Source organism: Nannospalax galili, unplaced genomic scaffold (assembly GCF_000622305.1).
Source record: "Nannospalax galili isolate Female #2095 unplaced genomic scaffold, S.galili_v1.0 scaffold1124, whole genome shotgun sequence".
NCBI lineage: Eukaryota > Metazoa > Chordata > Mammalia > Rodentia > Spalacidae > Nannospalax > Nannospalax galili.
The window spans coordinates 1245834-1271171 of NW_008351693.1; the positions used below are offsets into that span (position 1 = coordinate 1245834).

Genomic DNA, 25338 nt, shown 5'->3' on the forward strand with positions numbered 1-25338 from the left:
ATACCTCTGTAATATAGATTGAGATCTGGTGTATTAATCCTCCTGGTATTGGTCTTTGTGCTCAGGATGGCTTTGGCTATCTGGTGCCTTTTGTGATTCCAAATGAATTTTTTCTGCAAAGAATGTCGGGAGGATTTTGATTGAGATTGCATTAAATCTGTAAATTGCTTTTAGTGGATGGTCAGTTTCACTATATTAACTCTACTAATCCATGAGCCTAGGAGGTCTTTTCATGTCCGCGTCTTCCTCAATTGCTTTCTTCAAAGATTTAAAATTTTCACTGAAGACTTAAAAATATTTATTTATTTATTATTATTGCTTTTTGTTATTTACTTATTATTATCACTTTTTAAAATGTGTACTGCCTGCCTATATGTAAGGGCACCTGCGTGGTGAAATGCCCGCAGAGGTCGCAAAACGCCGCGCACAGCCCTTCGCACTGCTTTACGGCATTCGCCCCGCCCACCCTAGTACCGGAAGTGTGAAGCCGGCAGGCATGGCGGCTCCCTGCTTCTTCAGCCGGCTCTGGAGAGCGGCTTTGGCGCTCTTGGCTCTAGGCAGCTTGGCCGCTAGTCAGATCGAGGTAGGCATCGGACTTTGTTGAGGACTGAACCCCGGGAGGCCGGGCGCAGAGGCGGGACGCACAGCCGCGTGGAAGCCGCCTGCAGCACCTGCCTGGCCGGGCTGGGCGGTGGGCAGAATGCGGCCTTTGACGCTGTGCAGTTACGGCGCCAACCGTGCGACCGAGCTGGACCAGTGCCGTCAGCCCTACTCTGTGCAGCCTTGCGGGTCACCTCCCCCCTGCAGCGCTTGCAGTCACTCCTACTGTGTGCAGCTTTGCGAGTCACCCTCCCCCCCACCTGCAGGGAATTGCTGTCAATCCTATTGTATGCAGACTTGCTGGTCATCTCCCACCTGCAGCGCACGCTGTCACTCCTACTGTGTGCAGCCTTGCGGTTCACTCCCCCCACCCCCCTGCACACAATTGGATTGACGGGAATTGCCCATCAATGTTGCGAGTCACCTCCCACCTGCAGCTCTTGCAGTCGCTCCCACTGTGTGCAGCCTTGTGGGTCACCTCCCGCACCTTCAGCGCATACCATCACTCCTACTGTGTGCAGCCTTGCGGGTCACCTCCCCGACCTGCAGCGCATACACTCCTTTGGCTGTGGTGTTTTGTCTCACGGGCCCTGTCCTCCCTCTGCTCTAGGCCACAGGACACCCGGTTCTCTCCGGTGTTTCCCCAACGAAGTAACTAGATTTCTAGCATCATTCTCGGCCTCCCTGTCCACCCGGCTCAGGGACCCTGGCCATCAGCAGACATTTGAAAAGCTGTGTCCAAAGTTTGAACACCTGCTTATCCCTCTGCCTTTAAAAAGACCCTGAACAACTGGGGCTACAGGGAGACCTTGTCTCAAAAAGACCAAAAAAAAAAAAAAAGAAAAGACCCTGAAAATTTAGGTAAAAATCCCCCATTTCCCAACCTAGAAGTGTGTGGTAAGCTGGAAACCTGAGAGGTTTGGTTTGTCTGTGACAGGGTCTCCCAGCAGGTCCAGCTGGCCTGGAACTTTCTATGTAGACCAGGCTGGTATTGAACTCAAACTCTCCGCTAGAGTGCAGTAGTTTCCTAATTGCTCTGCCTGGAGGCATTGTGTATTCTAGTCTTCTCCAGCTGCAGCCAGAATAACTTTTCAGATGCCAACCTGATCATGTCACTCAAATGTACCTTAGCAATGCTCTAAAGATAAAAGTCTTGTGTCTCACAAAGCTCTGCCTTTCTCCATTCTCTTGTTTTCCTTCTAAATGCCTGGTCATGTTAAACTGAGTTTCTCAAACCACTGGGGCCTCTGGTCCACTTTCTTTGTCTAGGATTGTCTTTCAGGCTTTCTTCATCTTTTGAATCTTAAGTCAAATGTCATTTCTTTAGGAAAACCTTCTCTGAGGAAGTCAGATCCTCTTATTGAAAACATTGTTTATTGTCTTTATAGTTGGCTTTTTGCTGATGTGTCTGTTCAATTGAACAGTCACCCCTGAAGGCAGGTATGGTGACATACCGTTCTTACCACTGGCAGGTGTCCAGTGAATGCAATGAATCAGTAATGTTGCATAATAACTCAGTGCGTTTGCACATTCACCTGTTTTAAACCTTGATGTTCTTGAGAGAAAACAGCATGCTTTCTAGTTTTCATTCCACTGTTATGTCACGGTGTGTAATAGCTCCAATGACTGTATGTAGAGTGAATAACTTTACATTGACTCTATCAGTTTTTTTCAGTAAAGTCTTCATGGAGTAAGAATGTTGGTCTGGAAAGTACAGTAGCGATGGCTTAGGTCATCTTCTTTTCTGCAGGAGCGCCTCGTAGCCAGCTGGATTGTAGCTCAGGCCTTCAAGTCCTGAAAGCAGTGCTTTGTCTGCCGTTCTTAGTGCGCAGGCAGCTGTTGAGAAAGGTTTGGAAGGCAGGAACAAGTCTAATCTCACATACTCCAGTGAAGCTTTTTGTCTCTGACTTTTCGCACTAGCCAGCATTGTTAGGCACTCACTGTGTTCCATCACTATCCTACATTCAGTGAGTCAGGTATCATTTTGTACACTGGAAAATGGAGGCATGAGAACATAAGCAACTCGCCAGTGTTTGTGTAGCTAGTGAGCAACAGATCCAGATTTGAACCCAGACTCTCTGACTGCTCTAGTATTAGTGCACTTTGGACCTGACGTCTGAGATAAGATGGTTTACAGTCATTATTGTTTTAATGATGCTTAAACTTGTGTTCATTAGTTGGGAAGATGGTGTTGGATTCTGAAGTTTTTAATGTCTTGCATTGTAAATGTAATTCTGACTTATTGTAATTGGCACATGGCACTGAGCTAGAGAATATACTCAAATATATTCATGAGTTCAAATACAGTACTCAGTTATACTAGGAATGGATATTGAATGACATTTTGACAGGAAAGATGAATTCTTATAAGTAGAATCTAGACATTATAAACTTACAACTTAAGGATGGACTGGAAAATTAGAAACATATGTAGAAGACTTGTCTGTGTTTTGAGGTGAAATGTTTAAAACAAATGGCCCTGTAGTCATATCACCCCCCCACACACACACACAACAGCAAGAACAGCAGCAACAGCGAGAGAAATTGAAAACTAGAAACAACAACCGAGCCATTTTCATGGAGCTGGAACACATTTCATTTTTCTGTCATTGGTGTTCACATTGTGACTGATGCTAAAGGAGCAAAACCACAGAGATTTTAGGGACTCATGGCAGTAATTATCTGCTGATTTAAGGCTGAAAAGACTGTCAGAAACTTGGGTGAATTATTTTGTTTTAGTAGAGGAGACAAGGCGATGGTGTTATTTTTTCCTAACAAGCCCAGGATAAAGGCTTTTTTATTCTGTTCTACTAAATGTGGCATTAATCTGAGAAGGTCTTAACAACCATTTGCATATTATATTCTCAATACAGAGAAAGATTGTCTTAACAGTGGGGTTACCACAGTATAATCTGAAGGGAGATTTTGAAGTTTATAGCTTCATGATGCACCCTCATGTGTATTATCTTTTTATTCTGACCTATCATGTGGTATGTTTTCTACGGGATGCTCTTTCTTTGGTCACTGACGTGTTTATTAGAAATCCACCATGTGCCAGATGTGGAATGCACTGGTGAATCTAACTGGTGATGTCTCTGTCCTTTTGGAACCTGCATCTTGTGGGAAGAGACAGTGAGTAGTGCACACAGTGTATTAGTGACCCCCAGAAGATACGAGCATGGTGCTCACACGAAATCATGAAGGGAAATGGCGGGTGAGGCTGTAGTCTCAATGATGACCTTGTCAGTTGTTTTAACCAGACAGATCCTGTGTTCACTACTAAACACCCAACAGTTCTCCGAGTGTAAGGAGGAATGAAGTGTGACTTAACACTCTTTCATTTATTTAATGTTTTCTAGTTTTAAAGCAGAGACTCAGGTGATGTTTCTACAGTCCCGTGACAGGACCTTGTGAAGCAGGGTAGGCATTGTGTGTGTATAGAAAGAGTGTGAAAAAGGTGGTGTGAATTTGTGTTTATTTATTTATTTTGGTGCTAGAGATTGAACCCAGGACCTGCAGCATGCTAGGCAAATGCTCTACCACTGATCTGTGCCCTCTGTGCAGGAGTCAAGCATCTGAGTTTAAGTTACTCTGTTTAGTCACTATCTCAGGAAGGCTGCAACCCAGATCTCCAGATTTCCAGGTTAAGACTTTTTTTTCATACAGTATCTTAAGCCAGGGCTTTTTGCCTTCAAAAGTATCTTTTTAAAATTATGTTTATTTTTTTAATCGTGTATGTCTGTCTATGCATGTGGGCACGTGTGTGCCATGGCACATGTGTAGAGGTCAGAGGACAACTTGAAGGAGGCCATTCTTTTCACCATGTGGGTCCAGGGATCAAACTCAGGTCATCAGGCTTGGAACAAGTGCCTTAGCCTCTGTGCCATTTTGCGAACCCCCCAAATAGTATGTTAAAGTAGTTCCTGTTTTAAGTTTGGTTATTTTGTCCGTAAAGTCAAATACCAAGATTTTCTTCATAAACTGAAGAAGCCCGTGAGTCTTAACTGTCATTTGTCACTTATTCTGAGAAATTTTATGTTTTTAAAAACTCATTGTGCTTTATTTGTCTACTAGGATCAAGCAAAACAGTTCTTCAGAAGTGGCCATACAAATAACTGGGCTGTTTTGGTGAGTGTGCTATAAAGATCCATCTTGTCATATTAGATACATATCTGGAAACTTCTGTGAATAGTGAATCAAATTTTTGAAAATAAAATTTAGCTTAAATTTTTTTGATAGCTCTCAATCTTTCTCCTTCTTCCCTCTCTTCCTGTGTCTGTCTGTCTGTCTGTCTGTCTCTGTCCCTTGAGATAGGGTCTCAAGTAGTTCAGTCTTGTTTCTAATTTATAATATAGGTGAGGTAGGCCTTGAACTCCTGATGTTCCTTCCTCCACCTCCTGAGGGCTGGGTTACAGGTGTGTGCCAACGTGCCCAACTCAGAAATTTAAAAAAAAAATTGTTTTGTACTTAAATTTTTTTTGATTTATTTATGTCTATTTTATGTGTATGAGTGTTTTGCCTGCATGTGTGTAAGTGCACCCGGGCATACAGTGCCTGTGGAATCCTGGAACTGGAGTTACAGGTGGTTGCTAGATGCCATGTGGGTGCTGGGAACTGAACCTGGGTCCTTGGCAAGAGCAGCCAGTGCTGTTAACTGCTGAGCATCTCTCCTGCCTGTCCCACCCCCAGCTCAGAAATTCTTTATTTTGACTTTATTTTAAACTAACTACATTAACTAATAATAATGACTAATAATGTTCCTTGTTCAGTTTATCCATGAAGTGGTGACCTGTGGATAAATGTAAGAATAAATTTGAGGTGGTCTTGTCCAAAGAGTATTTTACATAATGTAGAATTATTTTAGTGCTGAAAATGAGTAATAACATTTTTTACCTATAGTATTAGTTTAAAGATACTTAGGCTATTTTATTATAATTGATATTTACGTTTACAAAACCATTAAGAAAGGTTTCAGAGGAGAAAAGACAGACTAATTGTATGTTATACTAATTTCACTCAATTAAAGGGAGGGAGTGTTTTCACATCCCTGAGTCAACACTCAGTGATGCTGTTTCTTCTCACATAGAGAAGACAGACAGAAGGTATAAAGCTGTATACATGATTTTCTGCACCGGCTTTGTGCCTGGTCTTCTGTTTTGCATCGCCTTAGTGTATCTTGAGGCTACTTATTGATAAACAGATTTATTATTTTTCCAGTGGCTGTAAATTTTTCTATGAGTCTTTCATTATCTTCAGTTTATGGACATTGAGATTCTGAGTTTTTATTATTTCAGTCACAACTGTGTTGAATATTCTTTTGTTTGTGGTTAATATTTTTTTTTATCGGTATGAGTGTATTGCCCGCATGTGTATAAGTGCACCTGTGTTGTGCAGTGCCTGTAGAAGTCAGAAGAGGGCATCAGATCCCCTGGAACTGGAGTTACAGATGGTTGTTAGCCCTGTGTGGGCGTTGGGAACCCAACCCAGGTCCTCTGCAAGAGCTTAACTGCTGAGCTGTCTCTCCAGCCCCGTTTTTGAGATGGGATGGAGTGTCTCACTCTGTAGCCCAAGCTGGCTTCATACCAGTCCTGCTTCAGTCTCCCCAAGTGCTGGGATTACAAGTGTGAGCCACCACATCTGGTGAATGAATGAACATTCATTTTCATTCTCTCTCTCTCTCTCTCTCTCTGGATTTTTTTTTTTTTTTTTCCAGACAGGGTCTCAGTGTCTCTCGTAGCCCCAGCCAGCCTTTGGCTGCATATTCTTAAACATAGGTTTTTGTGAATTTGACTGATTTTTCTCTTAAGGATCAATTCCTAGGCATAAAACCATGTAGTCATGAAGTATCCTTGCCCTCCAGAAAGGCTGTATATCTCTTTTTGAATCCAGGTCAGCTGTGTTTTATTAACATTTTTCTTTTGACTGCTGGGCAAGAAATTCAATGTTGTTTTAACTTGCATTATTTCAGTTCTTTGCAAGGTTTGCTTGTTAGCTTACTTTTCTCCCCTTCTGCCTTTATCCCCTTTGTGTTAATTGATATCTTTAATATATCTGGATTCATAAGCTTGTATTTTTCACTCTCCAAATAGAATACATGTAACTTATTGCATATTGGTAATTTTTACTACTAGGGTTTCGTTGAATGCTGTATGGTTAGAAATGGAATGAGTTTGACTTAACAAAAAAACGTAAATATTGTGTACTCTTGTTTTCTGTCGCTATAAAAAAATCTGAGACTGTGTAAACACAAAGAAGACAGATTTGTTTAGCTCCCTTCCCAGAGGGGGAAGTCCGAGAAGCTGGTGTCAGCATCTGTGCATCTGGGATGACCTTCTCACTACCTTCACGTCACCAAAGGTATCACGTGGTGAGGCGGAGCAAGTTTGCCAGCTCACATCTTCTTATGAAGCCACTAATGCCACCACCATCAGGGGACTCCAACCCGGTGACTTTATCTGATCTTAACTACTACCCAGAGACCCCACCTCCAAACCTCTTCATCATGTGAAGTTGGGCTTAAGTCTTGAACACACGAAATTTGGGGATCATATTTAAATGCTAGTGGGGGCAGCCAGGAGAGCAGTCAGGATAGGAAGTCAGGAAAGGAGACTGGCTTTTGTAAAAGAAAAAGGGAGCTGGGCAGGAGAAATGGCTCAGTGGTTAAGAACACTGACTGTTCTTGCAGAAGACCCAGGTTCGAATCCCAACACCCACATGGCAGCTAACAACTGTCTGTAACTCCAGTTCCAGGGATCTGACAGTCTCTTCTGTCCTCCACAGGCACTGCACGACACAGGTGCACTCACCTACATGCAGGCATAACACTCACACACATAAAATAAAAATAATAAATTAAATATTTAATATTTATATTTAATTTAATTAGTATTTAATCATTTAATAATAAATTAAATATTTATTTAAATATTTATTTATTTATTTTTATTTTATGTGTATGAGTGTATTGCCTGCATGTAGGTGAGTGCACCTGTGTTGTGTAATACCGTGGAGGTCAGAAGAAGGCTTCGGATTCCCCTGGAACTGGAGTTAAGGACAGTTCGTAGCCACCATGTGGGTGCTGGGAATCGAACCCAGGTCCTCTGCAAGAGCAGTCAATGCCCTCAAGCACTGAGCCATCTCTCCAGCCCCTAAATAAAATATTTTAAATAAAAGAGAAAGGGAGCCAAGACTGTACATTATTAGCACCATTAACCCCTGCTGGGAAGGAAGGAGACTTGAGCACAGGAGTTGCAGGAATATAGTGGGACTATAAAGTAGCCCTGGCGATGCGTAGGGATGACACTGCCCATGGTGGGCTGGACCTTGTAAGAAAGCAGGCTGAGCAAGCCAAGGGAAGCAAGCCAGGAAGCAGCATCCTCTATGGTCTGGGCTTCAATTCCCGCCTCCAGGTTCCTGCTTGAATTCCCATCCTGGCTTCTCTTGACGATAGGCTAACCTGTAGGATGAAGCAAACCCTTTTGTCCCCAAGTCATGGTGTTAATGACAGCAACAGAAAGGGAACTAAGACAACGACTAAATTGCAAAATAAGCAGAATACCTGTTAACTTCCTAAGGCCAAAGGTAGCTTGTTTAGGGTTTTCTAAAAGTGCCTGATTATCTAGGTTGCTAGAAATAAAGTACAGTTGCTGTGAACGTTTGAATCAGGTGCAGTTATATTATGATTAAATAGAATTGTGTAGCATGGGTTCATGGCTCATTTTCTCGTTCTTTAAGAAATAATATCCCGAATATGCTGTTTCTTATGAGATTTTAAGAAGCTTGAGATAAGGAGAGAGGTTTTCAATGACTACTTAAAAGTAAGGACAGTTATGAAAACCCAGACCACAGACACACCAGCTAGAAAGGAAACGGTTGTTCTTTGGGAGACAAGGCTCTTCCCTGATTAGTCACTCTGAGGAACCTTAGATGAGGGATAACTGCCAGTGTGCAGACGCCCAGGTGGCGCAGGAATCCAAAGCTGTTAGCTCGTGTTACACACGCATCACAGCCTTTCCTTGCTGGGAACCTGACCGAGCCCTCCTCCAGTCTCAGTAACCTGGGCTTCAGATAGAGTGTGAGGAAGATAGGACTGCGGCTTCACGGCGCCAGTGTCCGTATTTTACATACTGCCAGTGAGATTGTAATCAACCGTGTGATCGTTTAAGAAATTAAACAGAAAATTACAAAATTTGACCATTTGAAAGTACCAGAAATGGGGCTGGGGAGATGGGCCAGTGGTAAAGTGCTTGCTGTGCATGCATGGAGACTCGAGTTCAGATGCCCAGTACCACGTAAAGGTTGAGAGGCCGAAGGCATCGGTAACCCCAGCACTGGAAGCCGGGTGGAGCTCCCTGGTCAGCCAGCTCATCCGCATCGATGAGCTCCAGGTTCAGTGAGACCCTGTCCAGAAAGTAAGGGGAGAGCAGTGGGGGAGGACAGCCGGAGGTGCGTTCTGCTGGGGTGTGTTCACGCTTCACACACACGCACACTTTTGTGTGTGCCCACGTGCACATGAACAGTGCTCCCTCTCCCAAAGTATAAGAAATGCATTCTGTTGCTGTTAGGTTAGTCAGATTTTTATTTTTATTTTTTTAAATCCAAGTTTGTTTCTCAATTTGAGGTAATTTGAGCTTAGTCTTGACTTGAAGACCTGAAATAAACGACTCTTGCCACCAGAGGGCGCTAGAAGGAAAGCTGGTTTGTATTTTGGCCTCCAGTCTAGTTTGTAATTTTCCTTTTTTGCTGTTATTTAGTAAAACAAAAAATATGAAGACACTCCATACTCACAGGTAGAAAATTTTCTGTGACAAAAGGTCTAAAGGGAAGTCACTGCTCCTCTGTGCCGTTCTCCTCTCTGCTGATCGCTTGCTAGCTTCTCGGGTCCTCAAAATTCAGCAGGAATGCTTGCCGCTGCACTGATTCTAGTTTTGAAAAGCTGATGGTTCACACATATGCTCTTTTACAACTGGTTATTTATTTCATTCAGTGAATATTTAATATTTTATATTAAGCTGATATTTTCTGGTCTTTTATTCTTTTCCTATTAATGGTCTCTCTACTCACTATTAATTTACGAGCTAATAATTTGATATTGAAAATGAGAGCAGTTTCTTATGTTTATGCTTATTGAATAATGTAACAGATACAAGAGCCTTTTATAAATGCATAAAGTGCAACGAAAACCTTGGCTTTTATTATTGGCTAATTTGTTGTAATTTTTCTTTACTTTTTTTTTGCTTCAAGTTAGGGAACCTGCAGGGTTTTTGGAAGTAATTTGTATCCATCTTTTTTTTTTTCATTTTTCTCAGGCACCCTGTTGGAAAAGCCAGAGAACATGCTTTGTGTACCTGTATGTGCTAAATGAAAAGACACGCACTTTTAGATATAATGAGTTTGACGCTTTTTATATGGTGAAAAACTTATTCTTTTCTTTATTGCATTCTAGAATGAAAATTCACTTTAATTATATATTTTTATAAAACTATAGTTCCTTTTTATTGGGCAGGGGCAGGAGCCCCTGAACTAGTCTGAGGTTAGCCATGTCTCCTGCTGTGGGCACAGGCATGTGGCAGGACGCAGGAGGGTGGCTGCAGTTTCTTTGCCCGTCTCCTTAGAGTGGATTTCCAACTGTTGAGGAATAAAATTAAACTTTTGATATTTTAGGTAATCCTTTTATTTAAGTGTAAAATTTGGTTAAATTGTTTCTAGTTTTCAGTTCAGTAGCTTTATAATACATTTTCTTATTGTGTATGAAACTGGTTTGTTGTATTTTGGTGTCTTAACTTCCCACAACTAGTGAAGCAGTTAAGACAGAAGATGGCATCATGGAATCAAACACAGCCATTCTGGGAGGACTGTCGGCATCTTCTCTGATTCTGTAGAGTGCAGTCTTTTAGAAGTAGGAAGGTTATAGAATCTCAGAAATGGAGATGAACTGCGTGGGTTCAGTATTTGATTAAATTCCTCAAAGATTTGTTTTCTTTTTCTTTTTATTTACTATCAGTTATGAAAGCCTCTCTTTAGAGAGATTGGTCTTATTGATGATTCTGTATGATCTGTGATGTTTCTAAGCATGAAACTCTTAGGGCATTTCTGTATCAGTCTTCAAGAAAAATCATTCTGTAAATCCATAGTTTATTTTTACTTGTAAAAATCATATTTTTTGTTTTAATTCTAGGTGTGCACGTCCCGATTCTGGTTTAATTACCGACATGTTGCGAATACTCTCTCTGTTTATAGAAGTGTCAAGAGGTTAGGTATTCCTGACAGGTAAGACATCCAAGTGTAATTCTGAACCTCAGTGAAGGTGACTCTTAGATGCTAGTACTATGTTTGTGTTTTGTGATGTGTTTGAAAGAGGTAAAGAAACCTGATTTGAAGTTTTTGTTGTCAGAGCCTACTGTCATGTGTGAGGTAGGTGCTAATGTAATCAAAATAGCCGGTCATATAGAGAACAGAGAACTACTAGGGCACTGTGGTTTGACAAAGTTTATTTAGTGTTGTTCAGTAAGTGCTTTGTTTAGGGGTTTTTTTAATAGAAAGTATATTGATTTGTTAACTGAACTCTTAGGACAGTAGCCTTAAATAATCAATAATAATAAAGACCAAATAGCTGAAAACACAGCTGAAAACATAATGTAAGACCAGTTTGGTGAGTGTTGTGCAAATTGCTGAACCTGGACTTGGCACTGCAGTGCTGAGGTTGCCTACAAGTGCTTAACATTGCTGTACCTCCTGCTGCCCGGAGCCGGCCTCCACACTCAGCGTCTTTCTCTCTCTTCTAGAGCGCCTGTTGGGAGGCCATGTTGGCAGAGCCTAGGTCAAGTGCCTGTGTCTGTGCTGCAGGGTGAACAGATGAGCACATTGGAGTTGTGTTTTCTGCGTGGAAAGATGGTCTCTGCCTCCTGTGAAGAGTCCTAGTGGGAAATGTTCTCCTATGGGAAGGGAGGTCAGGTGCCTCTACTGACCATGTAGTCTACCTTTGCTTTGTCTGTCAAGGATTTGTTTGTGCAGCAGTAAGAGCTGGAGACCAGTCATTTCAGTCATTTAGGTTTGATTTATTTTGTGGCAAGACCTTTGTTCATGGTGATGTAATTTAAAATCTGGCTCGATGGTCTTCATTTGTTACATGGGACCGTCTTTGCAGGATTGGAGTAAAAACAGGACTGAAGTGCTGTTGAGGCAGAAACAAAGCCATGCATGCCTTGAGAAACAAAGTTCTACGCTGTGTTCTCAGCAAATGGATCATTTAGTTCGAGAACCTAACAAAACTGTAACTTAATTCCTGTATTTCATTTGAAATCAACACACCTAGATAATATTACTGTTTTAAAGTTAAATTAACTCTGAGAAGGAATGGATTTAGTTGAGTATCCCAGTGCTCTAGTTTGTGTCTGTTGCTGTGATAAAATACTAACTAAAACCAGCCTGGTGGAGAAAAGGTTTTTTGGCTTACAGGTTACAGCCCATCATTGAAGGAAGCCAAGGTGGGAACTCAAGGCAGGAGCTTGAAATGGGAACCGTGGAGGAGTGTTGTTCATTGGCTCACTTCCCCACCTTACCGTGGAGGAGTGCTGTTCATTGGCTCACTTCCCCACCTTGCTCAGCTGCCTTCTTACACGGCCCAGGCCCAGCTGCTCAGGGATGGCACCACCCATGGTGGCTTGGGCCCGCCTACATCAAGTAGCAATCAAGAAAATGCTCCACAAACATGCCCACAGGCTAGTCTAATGGAGGCAGCTCCCCAGTTGAGAGTCCCTCTTCCCAATTATATGTAGGTTTGTGTCAAGTTTGCAGAACTAACCAGTATAACTCAAGTTTCACAAACAAGCACATCACTTTAAACCATGATCTTTACTTTCTTGTTTTTCCCCAAGATTTCACATTAATATCATAATATAAAAATGATCTAACCATTAGACCATTAAAAGGTCACTTTTAAAATTAATTTAATTAAAATTTTTTGTTAATTGATTTTTTTAACTGGTTGATTTTTAAAGCCATAATTAGTTTATAAAACAAAGTCAATATATTTTTAGCTTTAAATTTTTTGTTCTATGATTGTTTTAGTTTTATTATGTTGATAATTTCATAATTTTACTAGAACTATGTCAATATATTTCTTAATTTTTAAAAAAATATTATTTTTATTTTTTATGTGCATGAGTGTATTGCCTGCATGTATGTAAGTGCACCTGTGTCATGCAGTGCCTGAGGAGGTCAGAATAGGGTGTCAGATTCCCTGGAACTGGAGTTTGAGATTGTTTTTTCTTCCATGTGGGTGCTGGGAATCGAATCTGGCTTGCAGCCAGGGCTCTTAACCAATGAGCCATCTCCCCAGCCCCATCTATGTTTTGTAAACAATTTCCAAATGGTGTCATAGTTATTGTCAAGATGATTTTATTCAACCTTCAAATTTTCTTTCTCTTGTCTCCGGCCACCACCCAACAGATTTTTTTTTTTTTTTCTGAGATAATCCTTAAAAATGTAGATAAATAAAATTTTTTTTTTAAAGAAGAAGAATTGATGAAAGCAGCAGAATGTGCTGTGATGGTAAAGTGTCTTTAGCCTTACTTAGTGCTCTTAGGCTATCCAGGACTGGCTGTTAGAATTCTGCTCATAGGTGATTGTTTTTAAGGGAGCTAGCCTATCTCTGCACAAAGTGAGCAAAGTGAGGTCACTATGAGCTGTCAACACTGAGAACAGAGGTCCTTACCAAAAGAGCTGCTTAGCTTCAGGTGTCAGGACGGTGTGGAAATGACACCCCATGGAGAGTGAAAGCAAGTGGGAGACAGGCTGGGATCAAAAGCCAAGTACATTCTATGACTAGCTTCCCCTAGTGGCTCAGCAGATACGCCATGCTGGTCACCAACAGGACAGACAAGTCACTCCCAAAGGTTTTCATGTGCTTCTTGGGCAACAGTTGATTTTGATTTTGACTTTTTTTTTTTTTCCAGAGCTATTCCTGCCTAACTTAATGGTGAGGAACTCAGGCTTTCACAGTAACTTTTATTTAAATCATAACATAAATCCAAAGATGTTTCCAACAAAAAAAATGTAAATAATGGGGTTGCATCTCGATTCTGAGATATTCTGACCATTCTGTGCTTTCCATCTCACTTCGGCAGTTCATCCGTCTCAGCCTCCATGATGTTCCTGCAGGTGTGTAAGACACTTTGTGTCAGTAGGAGCTGAGTGTGCTTTAAGGGGAAGAGTGACCTAGGAACAGTGACCCAGGAGATCAGAGACTCAGGAGAACAGTGGCCAGGAGATCAGTGACCAGGAAATCAGTGACCAGGAGATTAGTGACTAGGAGATCAGTGACCATGAGATCAGTGACCCAGGAGATCAGTGACCAGGAAATCACCTTCTCTTACCCCACTCCCTTGTTGACCCCTTCTTGCCAGTTAGTCCCTCTCTGTGATCATGCCTGTTTTTAAGGTTTTCTGTGACCCACTGAGTTTAATTAGGTTGCTTGCGTGAACATGGGTTCTTTACCAGGTATAGATAGGCAACTTACCAGTGACTACACCACTGAATGAAATGCCTCCTTCTCTTAGCAACCATTAACAGCCAGTAACTCCTCAGGGAGGGATGGGGCTTCATGAGCCCCTCCTCGACCCATGACAGAGTGTTGACAGACCCAGTCTTGTGTAGGTTTTGTGCAGGTCACCACAGCTGCTGTGCTTGATGAGTGCAGTGGCCATGTCATGTCCAGAAGACAGCATGGCGCACCCTCCTCCCCGACCTCCCTTATGTCCTCGTGCTTTCTCTTCTGCAGTTTCCCTGAGCCTTAGGAGTGGCACAGATGACCTGTTTGGCCGAGCACTCAACAGCCGCTTGTTCTCAGCACTTTGACCAGTTAGTTGGGTCTCTGCGGTAACCACTGTCCACTGTGAAAGGAGGTTTCTCTGACAAGGCTGAGAGTGACACGAATCTCATGAGGCTGGTCTCTGTGGTCAGCAGCTTCAGGGGACAGACATGTGGTCTTCCACATTAATCAGTTTGTCGAGTTCTTAGAAGAAAGATCTTTGTTGAGATTGTGATTTGCATTGGAGTGAGTTGATAGATTAGTTTCTTTTGGGTATTAAACTTTTCCATTTATGAATGGACTGTATTTCCTTTTAATTATGTGTTTAATAGCATTAAATTAACTTTCATAATTTTAGTGTGTTTCTCATAAGCATCTTTGGTAGGATGTTTTAGTTGTTTTACTTTTTTGTTCACATTGTAAATAATATATTTTCCCAAATACGTTGCTGTGTGTGCAGTTTGGCTTTGTATGTTGTTCTAGAAACTTGTTGAACATTAATTAACTTTAAGAATGATGATATATTCTTTTCTGAGAATTGTAAAATTGCACACAATGCCAGCTTCCTTTTTTTTAAATCTTTGTACCTATAATTAAAATCTTCAGAGACTTTTCATATTTGAAATTTGGGGGGTAAAAATTGTCTTTGATATCCTCAGAATTCCAAAGAAATGTTTATTTTATGCTTAAGAAAAATATGTTCTTGAGGTAAGGTGATTTTTAACTGTGTGTGGTAGTTCTAATGCTAGGAGCTGGGTGCAATGCTTTTATTACATGACATTGCCCAGTTCATCAGTACAAACAGATAATGGAATGAAGAGAAAGGGTAAGTGAAAGCAATTAATTAAAGATAAAGAAGAATGTTGACAGAGCTCATGAAACTTGTGTTTGCACAACTTCCTGTGATGATTTATGTCATAAGTGTTTACCTACTAACATTACTAAAATGCAACAGCCAATCCTCAGAGCTTTCTTCTGTAATAAACTTTCTACATAACTGTTCATTTATTTCAACTTGAGGATAACTTGACAAATTATTTTTGTTTTCACTTTGGTACTCTCCATGAAGCAGCCTACTGGTGTTTTACATCCAGCATTTTGACTTAGTTTTCTAAGAATTTGCAATGGTCCTATTAAATAACTTTGTTTAATGATCGTTTTGAAGATAAATTATAAGTCAGGAGCGCTCAAAGACCGTGTAAACCTAGGGATAGTGCAGTCGAGAAGGGAGGTGATGAGCATGACACGGAAGGGCATATGCAGGCCTTGGTGTCATGTGACTTGTTTCAGCTGTTCTGTTAGGGAGTTAGGCCCAGGCCAGGAGATGGGCTGGGGTGATGACTCTGTTCCTTTTGCTTGAGGTTAGCCCCAAACCAACCCAGAGCAGTGAGAGGGGTATATGACACAGAGAGCGAAATTTGAGGGTAAAAAGTGCTTTTGTAGCCCTTAGAATTCCAAAGAATGCTTCATTTTTTGCTTGAGAAAAATGTGCTCTTGAGAGGTGACGTGACTTTCAGTAGCATATGGTGGGCCTGTGGCAGTGCCTCCTCCTTTCCCAGCTCGCTCATGGTGATGCTCTCAAAGTTGGGCAGTTGGCAGATAGATCAGGTAGGTCAGAGGAGTGAACCGCCAGTGAAGAGAGAGGCCTGCTGTCACGTAAGCAGCTCCTTGCTGTGCCTGAGCATCGTTCTGTGGTTTTCTTCTACTGCGTCACCAGGCCTGAAGAACTTGGAAATGTTCATGTTGGCCCGACAACGTCACCACGAGTCTTTTGTCATCATGGACAAATTAGTCTCTTTCTACCCTAGTGCCCTTCTGTGTAAGATGGGGTGAATGGTTTTGGTTGGCTGTTTCCGTTTCTTCATTATGGTTACTTGAATCAGCCTCTCACGGTTTTTGATTTGGTTCCACTGGTCTAGCAGGAAGTGACATGGCATTGATTTAGTAATGCCAAGCTATCAGTTTTATTATTAATACCAAAAGAAAGGTCATGGGAAGGTGAGGTGTGAAGTTGAGCCATTTTTAGTGAAAAGTTACATGCTTCCAGATCTGACAGAAATATGTCTGTATGTGGGCAGAGAGAAAAGCAAATAACCAAGTCACATTAGCCAGAAAACCCTGGAGTCCCTGGTGCTCTGCAAACTGTAGTGCAGATATCAGAGACTACTTTGGAGTTCTCGTTTCTCTAGGACTTTTCCCTTGGTGCGTTTTTCCTCCCTGGTGTTGGAGTTAGAACTGCGACCTCCTAGATGCTGTAAGCACTGTGCCACTGAGCTACACCTCTAGTGCAAGCCTCGTTCTCATGTTTCCACACAATTGTGTGCCATTTAAAAAAATTTAATTTAATATGAGTGTTTTGCCTGCATCTCTCTAAGTGTACCTGTGTTGTGCAATGCCTGTTGAAGCCAGAAGAGGGCATCAGACCCCCTAGAACTGGAGTTAAGGATGGTCATTAACTGTCAGGTGGGTGCTCGGAACTGAACCTGGGTCCTCTGCAAGAGCAGCCAGTGCTCTTAACCTTGGAGCCATCTCTCCATCCCCAATTGTGTGCAGTTTTGATACGTCTCTTTCTCACATGAATGAACTTTGCTGCTGCTTCTAGTTAAGGAACCTAGCTAGAGTAAATATTGGTGTGTGGTGACGAAGTGACCAGGCCCTTTCATTTTACAGAACAGCCGGACTTCAGTTTACTTTATGGCTTTGTTTCTCTGAACATCTGCTAAAGGCAGAATGCTTTCTGTATGGTATAGATATTATTTTTAAAAAATATTTTAGTTATTATTTTAATTTCTATGTGTACGAGTTTATTGACTGCATGTAGGTAAGTGCACCTGTCTCGTGCAATGCCCATGGAGGACAGAGAGGCTGTTGGATCCCCTGGAACTGGACTTATGGACAGTTGTTAGTTGCCCTGTGGGTGCTGGGATTCAAACCTGGGTCTTCTGCAAGAACAATCAGTGTCCTTAACTGCTGAGCCATCTCTCCAGCCCCTGATATAGATATGCTTAATTAAATGACTAATCAGACTTGGATAGATCAATAATAAATTATATGCATTGAGATGAAACACATAATGTCTCAGGACCTCTCTGACTCTGACAAATTCCATAATTTGGTTTGTTCCTTTGATGAACCCTGACAACTTAGTCTGAGGAGTTACTGTACGAGGTATGGACTCTTGGGCATGACTTAAGTGAGAGTCAGTATTCTGCCCCAATATAAGTCCTTATTCCTTTATCTCTGAGTTGTCTCCTGAAGGACCAGAGAGATTAGCTCAGGAAGATCTCTTTCAGTCTACCCCACACTCATGCACACTGACTCCCAGCTTATACACACAGTCATACATGTGTCACACAGTCATACATGTGTCATGCTGTCATACATGTGTTACACTGTCATATATATGTCACACTGTCAGCTGCAATGTTTTCACTCGGGTGAGTCCTAGGCAGTTCTGTGTGTTCAGAGTCTTTGCCATTTTACAATGTTTACCAGTTGTCTGATTTCATCTAAAGTGGGAGTGGGTGGCAGAGGAGGATAAAGTGTAGTCAGTCTTTCCCCAGATAGTCTAAACCTTTTGGTGGTGGTAATGGGAATGATTGCAAAGTAAGTCAGACTAGTCCGCACGTCACCACAGAAAGTAGTGGTAATTGTCTCTAAGCTATTTCTGAGGGTTTTCATGGAGACTTGGAGGACGGGCACTCTTTCTCTGCCGTGTTGTGTATGACACTTTCTAGCGTATTGGAAGGATAAGTGGAATTAACACTTGTGACTGTAGTTTGGAACAAAGCTATTTCACAGAATTTTATGTTAATAGTTTCCAAGAATTTGTCTGAGTATGAATGAGAGGTTACGCAAATCATTAATAGGTACCCTGATGTTAAATCCTTACACATTTAGAATGTCAAGGGCCCATTTTTTTTCATCATGTGTCATAAATATTGAACAGTGGTAATGAGTTCATGCATCTAACTTAATCATCTGAGTCAATTAAATTATCAATTTAAGATTAAGCATTTATTAAATCCTTCTAAATGCCAGTTCCCAGCGTTCCAGGCTATTGCAGAGTTGTTACAAAGCAAATGTTCTTCTTAACCAAATCAGTGACTGAACTCAAGCTCCACTACATTCTAGCCCAGGGCAAGGTACTTGACACCTGTGTGCTGTGGCTTCAGAGCCTCTAAGTAGAGATGACGCTACAGTGTTCAGAGGAATGATCTAGAGGGTAATGCAGGTGATGAGCTTCTGTTACTAGTACAGTGCTTGAGATAGCCCAAGTGCTCAATGAATGTTAGCTGTTGTCTTCTTACATTAAACCACATATGACTTGCAGTATATGAGTCTCTAAGTAGTTGACTGTACCTCCTGAGATTCAGTGCTAATCAGTAGCCTGATGCTCTTCCTGTTTGCAGTGCTGTTTTTTGAGTCCATCTGTCTCTGTCTCTCTCTCTCTCTCTCTCTCTCTCTCTCTCTCTCTCACACAGGGTGTCATGTAGCTCAGATTGTCCACTAACTTGATATGTTGCTGAGAATGACCTTGAGCTACTGATCCTCTTGCTTCTACCTCCCAAGTGCTGAGAGTGTAGCCATGTGCCACCATGCCTGGCTTTGAGGTTTAAAATTTTTTTTTTATTATTTTTTAATTTTTAATTTTTATGTATTTATTTTTATTTTATATGTATGAGTGTTATGCCTGCATTAATGTAAGTGTACCTGTGCCATGAAAAGCCCGTGGAAGCCAGAAGAGGGCATCACATTTCTTGGAACTGGAGTGACAGTTGTTAGCTGCCATGTGGGTGGTGGGAGTTGAACCTGCTCTAGAAGAGCAGTCAGTGCTCTTAACTGTTGAGCTATCTCTCCAGCTCTGGCATTGAGTTTTTATTTCTAATATGGTAAGTACAAAAATCCTGTCCTTATATAGTTTATGAATGCTAGTTGTTTAATATTTGGAAAATCCCAAAAATTCCACCAGAAAACTTCTAGAAATGGTCAACACTTTAGCAAAATGGCAGGATATAAAATGGATTTATAAAAATCACTTGCCTTTTTAGATACCGATAATATGCAATCAGAGAAAGAGATTATAGAAGCATTCTGATTCATAAGAGCCTCAAAAAAGAAAAAAAACCTAACCAAAGTTGTTGCATATCTCTGCAGTGAAAATGCTAAATCTTTGAAGAAAGAGATTGAAGAAGACACAGAGAAGTTGGAAAGACCTAAGACCTCCTGTTCTTACAGATTGGTATAATTAATATTGTGAAAAATGACTATCTTACCAAAAGCAATTTATAGATTCTGTGTAATCCCAATCAAAATTCACATGATATTTTCACAGAAATAGAAAAAGAAACACCTGCATTCATAGGAAACCACAAAAGACAATGCTGGAGGGATTACCATACCAGATCTCAAACTATGTTACAGAGCTATAGTCATAAAAATGGCATAGTGTTGGCACAAAGACAGACATGTCGATCAATGGAATAAAATACAAGACCCAAACCTGAGTACACACAATTACAGCCACCAGATATTTGATAAAGGTGCCTAGAACACACACTAGAGGAAAGACAGGATCTCTAAACAATGGTGCTGGCAAACCTGGATCTCTGTGTGTAAAAGAATGAAATTAGACCCATATCTATCACCCTGCACAAAAGTCAGTTCCAAATGGATCAAAGACCTCAATGTGAAACCTGAAATCCTGAAACTGTTAGAAGAAAACATAGTACCCTACAAGATATAGGCATAGGAAAGGATTTTCCTAACTTGGACTTCAGTTGCTCAGGAATTAGGGTTAAATATCAACAAATGGGACCTCATTAAACTAAAAATCTTCTGTAGGGCAAAGGAAACAACCAGTTGAGTGAAGAGGAAGGCCACAGCATGCCAGAAAGTCTTCACCAGCTATACATCTGACAAGAGGATTAATACACAGAATATGCAAAGAACTTTAAAAAAAAAAAAATCAAGAAAACCAATGACCCAACTAAAAAGTGGGCTATGGATCCGAACAGAGTTCTCAAAAGAAATAAAAATGACTAAGAAACATTTAAAAAACTGTTCAGCATCCTTAGTAATTAAGGAAATGCAAATTAAAATTACTTTTCCTGGCTCTTGCAATTACATCAGGATATATACTCACACACAAGGATTTGGTGCTAGGATCCACAAATGAGGGCGAGCATATGTCATTTGTTTTTCTGAGTCTGTGTTACTTCACTCAATATAACAATTTCTAGTTCTATCCATTTACGTGCAAATTTCATCCTTTAAGATTTTCATCTTACTCCAGTCAGAATGGCTCAGATCAAGAGAAGAAACGACAGTAAATGCTGGTGAGGATGTGGGGACAGGGAACGCTCATTCAGTGCTGGTGAGAGCGCAAACTGGTGCAAGCACTGTGGAAATCAGTGTAGAGAACTCTTAAAAACTAAAGGTAGGCCTACCATGTGACCCGGTTCTGCCACTCCTTGGCATGTCCTGAAGCAGAGGATTCGACTGCAGAGACGCTTGCTTACCCGTATTCATTACCGCTCTTTTCAGAACAGCTAGGATGGAAACAACCGCATGTCCCTCAACTGATGAGTGGCTCGTGCAAGTGTGGTTCGTTTACACTGCGAGGTTCCACTTAGTGATAAAGAAAAATGAAATCCTGAACTTTGCAGGTAAACGGATGGAACTCGAAATCTGTATGCAAAGTGAGGTAACCCAGACTCAGTGAAACAAGTGATTCATCTCTCATCCTAGTGCCAAATCTTCAGATGCGAGTATGTGTCCTGCTGTAACTGCAGGAGCGGGTAGAGACCATGGGGGCGGAAGGGAGGAGCTCTGGAGAGGGGGAAAGTAGAACAGGTGACACCAAGAGGAAAGAGGGCGTTAGAGGGGGGCCAGGAGGGATGGAAATAATGCAAAGACAGCACTCGCGAATTCTCAAAAATAAAAATATTAAAAACAAAAACCAAAAAGAAATTCAGAGCATCTTTGTGGTTCAGTATCTGCAGTTATCAAGTTTGTTGTTATCAGTTCCATGTTATTCTAGAGGTAAGTTATTAATTTGGAGATGGTTTAAGACGTGGAAGAGAAGGAAAAAGGGAAGCATAAAACCAAAGCACCCTGACTTCAGGGCCATTCACTTGCTTTGCTGGCCTTTTTTGGTCCAGCACTCAGTATGTTTAGCAGAATGTTTAGTGGAACGTTTAGAGTTTAGAGAAGCGAGAAGCGGAGTCTCTGAATGAGACTCCCAAAGGCAGCAGCTCTGCGGCGGAAGCCCAGAGGGCCAGATTGAAGAGGCGCTGAGCCTCGGGCCCTTCATCCTCCTGCTGCCTGCATCTTGGCTGCTGCTCCAGTTCTAGATGATGGGGCTGGGCTGGTGAAGACAGCCCTAGTTCAGAGTTAAGGAGACACTCCAAGATGGTAGTCTGTAGAATATAAAGCAATTTGAGAAACATTTCAAAGCATTTTGAACAATATGCACATTGTTAGGTCTCACTTAGTGAGGACATTTCATTAAGGTAATGCCAGTCTATTACAAATACAAACTATGCCTTCTGAAATTTTCCACTCATGTTCCATGACTTTGAGAGATTCATCCATTTAAAATGTATTTTATGCCTGTGGTTACTGGTTCCTGATGGGGCTCAGGAAGAATTTCAGTGAAGAGCGGCCTACAGCCCAGCAGGGTTGACTGGGATTAAATGTTTGGCAAGTGTGAGTGGGAAAGCATTTATTTTTGATTGTTTTCCCACCACAAATTATAATTGGATTTCTTGACTTCTTTTTTTGAAGAAATTTTAAAATTAATTTTCATATTGATCATAATCTCTAAAAAAATCTGCATAATTACCATTAGGGCATTGAATTTCACTGAGATAGATACCAAGAAAATGGTAAGGTAAAAATATCAGCAGTTTTCTTTGTGTTTATGTAAGAAATCAAAGCCATGCTTCATGAATGTTATGTACTAAACACAGTAAACACATCTGCCTTGCAGGTAAGTACATGGTATAACTGTGCCCTCACGGTTCTATTTTTAGTGACAAGAGAGCATGGCTTTAAAACGTGGAAACCATGTGTGTAATCAGTCCGTAGCTGATCCCACAGCACAATCTGAGTGCTCACTTTTTCTTTCAGTTTTGTGTTGCGAGACGGCCACATTGCATGTGCTTTGTTGTGTGAAGTGCGTTTTGCTGGGGCTTAAAAAGAATAAAGTGCCGAGTCATCCACATGGCAGAGGATGCTCACCAGGCTGTGAGATCACGTTCACATTTGCATGGCTTCTATTCCAGATGCCTGTCTCAGTTTTAATAAGATGCAAAACAGCTTGTTATTTATAGGAGTGTAGAAGCTTGTCTTCAATGTGAGTTTGTGTGTATGTCTGGAATGTAGCAGCAATTGATCTTAGAGATACCCAGTAAATGCAGGTTTAAATACCCATCACGATGCTCAGTTGGTACTAAGAGAAAAAAGGCACTTGAGGAGTCAACAGATGAGATCTTCTAACTGACACAAAGGAGTGTTTGTTGACAAAATTGCTTAACTATATGATTTGTCATCCTTTGTACAGGCACAATCATGATCAGAATGAAAATTAATTTAAAATTGTTCAGGAACAGTAGAGGCTGGAAATTATTAATTGCATATTGTATAACATGATTGTGTGGAGACATTTTCTATACCATCAAATTATATTTGTAGAATAGTTGTCAAAATGGAGAAAACATTAAATGTGGGAACTAGACCTGAAGCTCCCTGTTAACAAGATCAGCAGTCATTAAATGTGGGAACTAGACCTGAAGCTCCCTGTTAACAAGATCAGCAGTCATTAAATGTGGGAACTAGACCTGAAGCTCCCTGTTAACAAGATCAGCAGTCATTTCATTTCAGCAAAGTGACGTCATCTTTCCAATGGAATTTTATAATTAACATTGCCTTCCAAATGGGATCAGTATTTTATCACACTATTAGTTTGGTATTTTTGTTGAAATTTAATTTATAATACTTAGATGTTGGCGCATGCATCTCTAATCTGCATGTATCATTATTACTAGCCAGTTTTGAAAGAGATGTATCTTTGCTCTGGAAATTGTTATTGAGTATGTTAAAGCTGTAATGAAATGCTTCTTCTTAAAAAATATTTTAAAAAATAAAAAGCATCCTACAAACAAACAAAATTTAATTTATAACTGTGGTTTCTTAAGAAATGTAACCCCAAGTAGTTTGTTTGCATGTACATATTGAAATGTAGTTGGGCGGAAAATTTAACACAGGCTAAGGAAGAATTATTTCTTCAGAAAAAGTTCTGAGCATTTTTTAAGTTATCAGAAATAGTGAATTAGAACATGTAGTTGGGTTTCTAAACCTGTGAAATCCAGTTGCTTGACTTGTTACTCATTAATCCACATTATAACTGTAATAAATTATTTATATGATATATTGATTATGTTTAACCAAGGGTCATAGTACTTATACTGAGGGCCAAAATTATATCTAGGAAATGTATTGATTGCATATATTATGATTGATGCTGGCATTATATAGGTATGAAGTAATTATTTAGTTTGATAGAAATTAATTCTAAACAAAACATGGCATAAAGACTCAATTTTATACATTTGTGTATCAGTTCAGTCTTGTTTCACAAAGATTATATAATTAATAATAACAGTCTAAACTGATGGCCTCTAGTCATAAAAAAGCAAAAGCATATTTTCCACTTTAGAGGAATAATTCTCACCATTCTAGGAGCTTGAATCAGGAACAGCTGAAGGTCTGATATTTGAGTGTGGTGGGGTTGGAATGCTTTCAAAACAGCAGTTCAGCCAATTTTCAAGAAAAATCACAGTGTTTCAGTTTTGAACTTTGATGTACTTGGAACGTATGCAACAGAACGGTTTCTTCTTGGTGTTGCCTGCCAAGCTAATATGTATGCCACGTTCATTTCCCTCATGTTTGGGAAGCTCAAGTATATAGGAAATAAGAGTTTTCCTGATCCATTTCTCTCATCTCAGGGGCAAGAACAAGATGAGAAGCATTTGAAATTTCCTCTTAAATTATGCAAAAATGAAACTGTCTGGCTCATTTAAATTGTTGAGTACCTACTGTGTACTCCAGGCCTGCATGATCCAGTGTTACAAAGATAAGTCAAGCTCTGCCCTCTGACAGGTTATATTCTAATGGAGGGTTCTTATTCGAAGTGTCCTAGAGGAAATCAAACCATGAGATAGCGCCTGGCCTGCCATGGGAGACTGGCAGCCGCTCTGCTCAGTAGCCTCGAAAACAGAAAGGCCAGTGCAGAAACAGCATTGTAAATGCGAATTGCAGCTGATCAGGTGTTAGGAGTAGCTTCCATTTCACTGTAATTACATTCATTTTTAAGTGGAAAAAGTTTGACTAATATGGTAGATTTGCGGAGATTGCACTGAAACAGGGCCAGAGTTCCAGCAGGCTGCTAAGAAGGAAGTTCGCATTCCACACCTAGGAGAGAGGACCTGCTAGACTTAGCGGGTGAGGCGTGGTTGGAGTAGGGCTGTGTTCCTGGGCTAGGCCAGTTGCATGTGCTCCTGGATTGCAAGTTGTCATCCTTAAGCATTTGGGAGTTTGAACATTAAATTCTTTGAAATGTAGTTTAGAGTGGACTCTTCAGGTTGTGAGAACATCAGATGTTCCTGAAAATTAAAGTATTTTAATTGCTCCTTCAGCTGTTCTTTGTTCTAGGGCATCAACTTTGTGGGAGAACCATAAGGTCACTAACTGCAAGGGCTGTGGATAAGTTGCTCTGTTCCTGTACTTTGAATTTGTGCTGTGTATTATCTATATTATCCTATATTAAATTATGTTATGTGTATATAACTTATTACATATTATTCATAATATAATAAATTTATTAATAATATATGGCATAGTGAATAATATATTGTACTATATAT

General features: G+C 40.7%; 1 protein-coding gene across 5 annotated transcripts in view; it reads left to right on the top strand.

Moving 5' to 3' along the window:
* Positions 1-463: 463 nt before the first annotated feature.
* Positions 464-25338, top strand: part of Pigk (phosphatidylinositol glycan anchor biosynthesis class K) — a 132625-nt gene continuing 107750 nt past the window's right edge. For 4 of the 5 annotated variants that reach the window (XM_008848653.3, XM_029553824.1, XM_008848654.3 and 1 more), the window contains exons 1-3: positions 464-583; positions 4675-4728; positions 10778-10869. In XM_008848653.3, the coding sequence (XP_008846875.1) occupies positions 497-583; positions 4675-4728; positions 10778-10869 (233 nt within the window). In that variant the 5' untranslated portion in view covers positions 464-496. The remainder of the gene's footprint in view (positions 584-4674; positions 4729-10777; positions 10870-25338) is intronic. The other variant, XM_008848655.3, reaches the window with a different exon arrangement.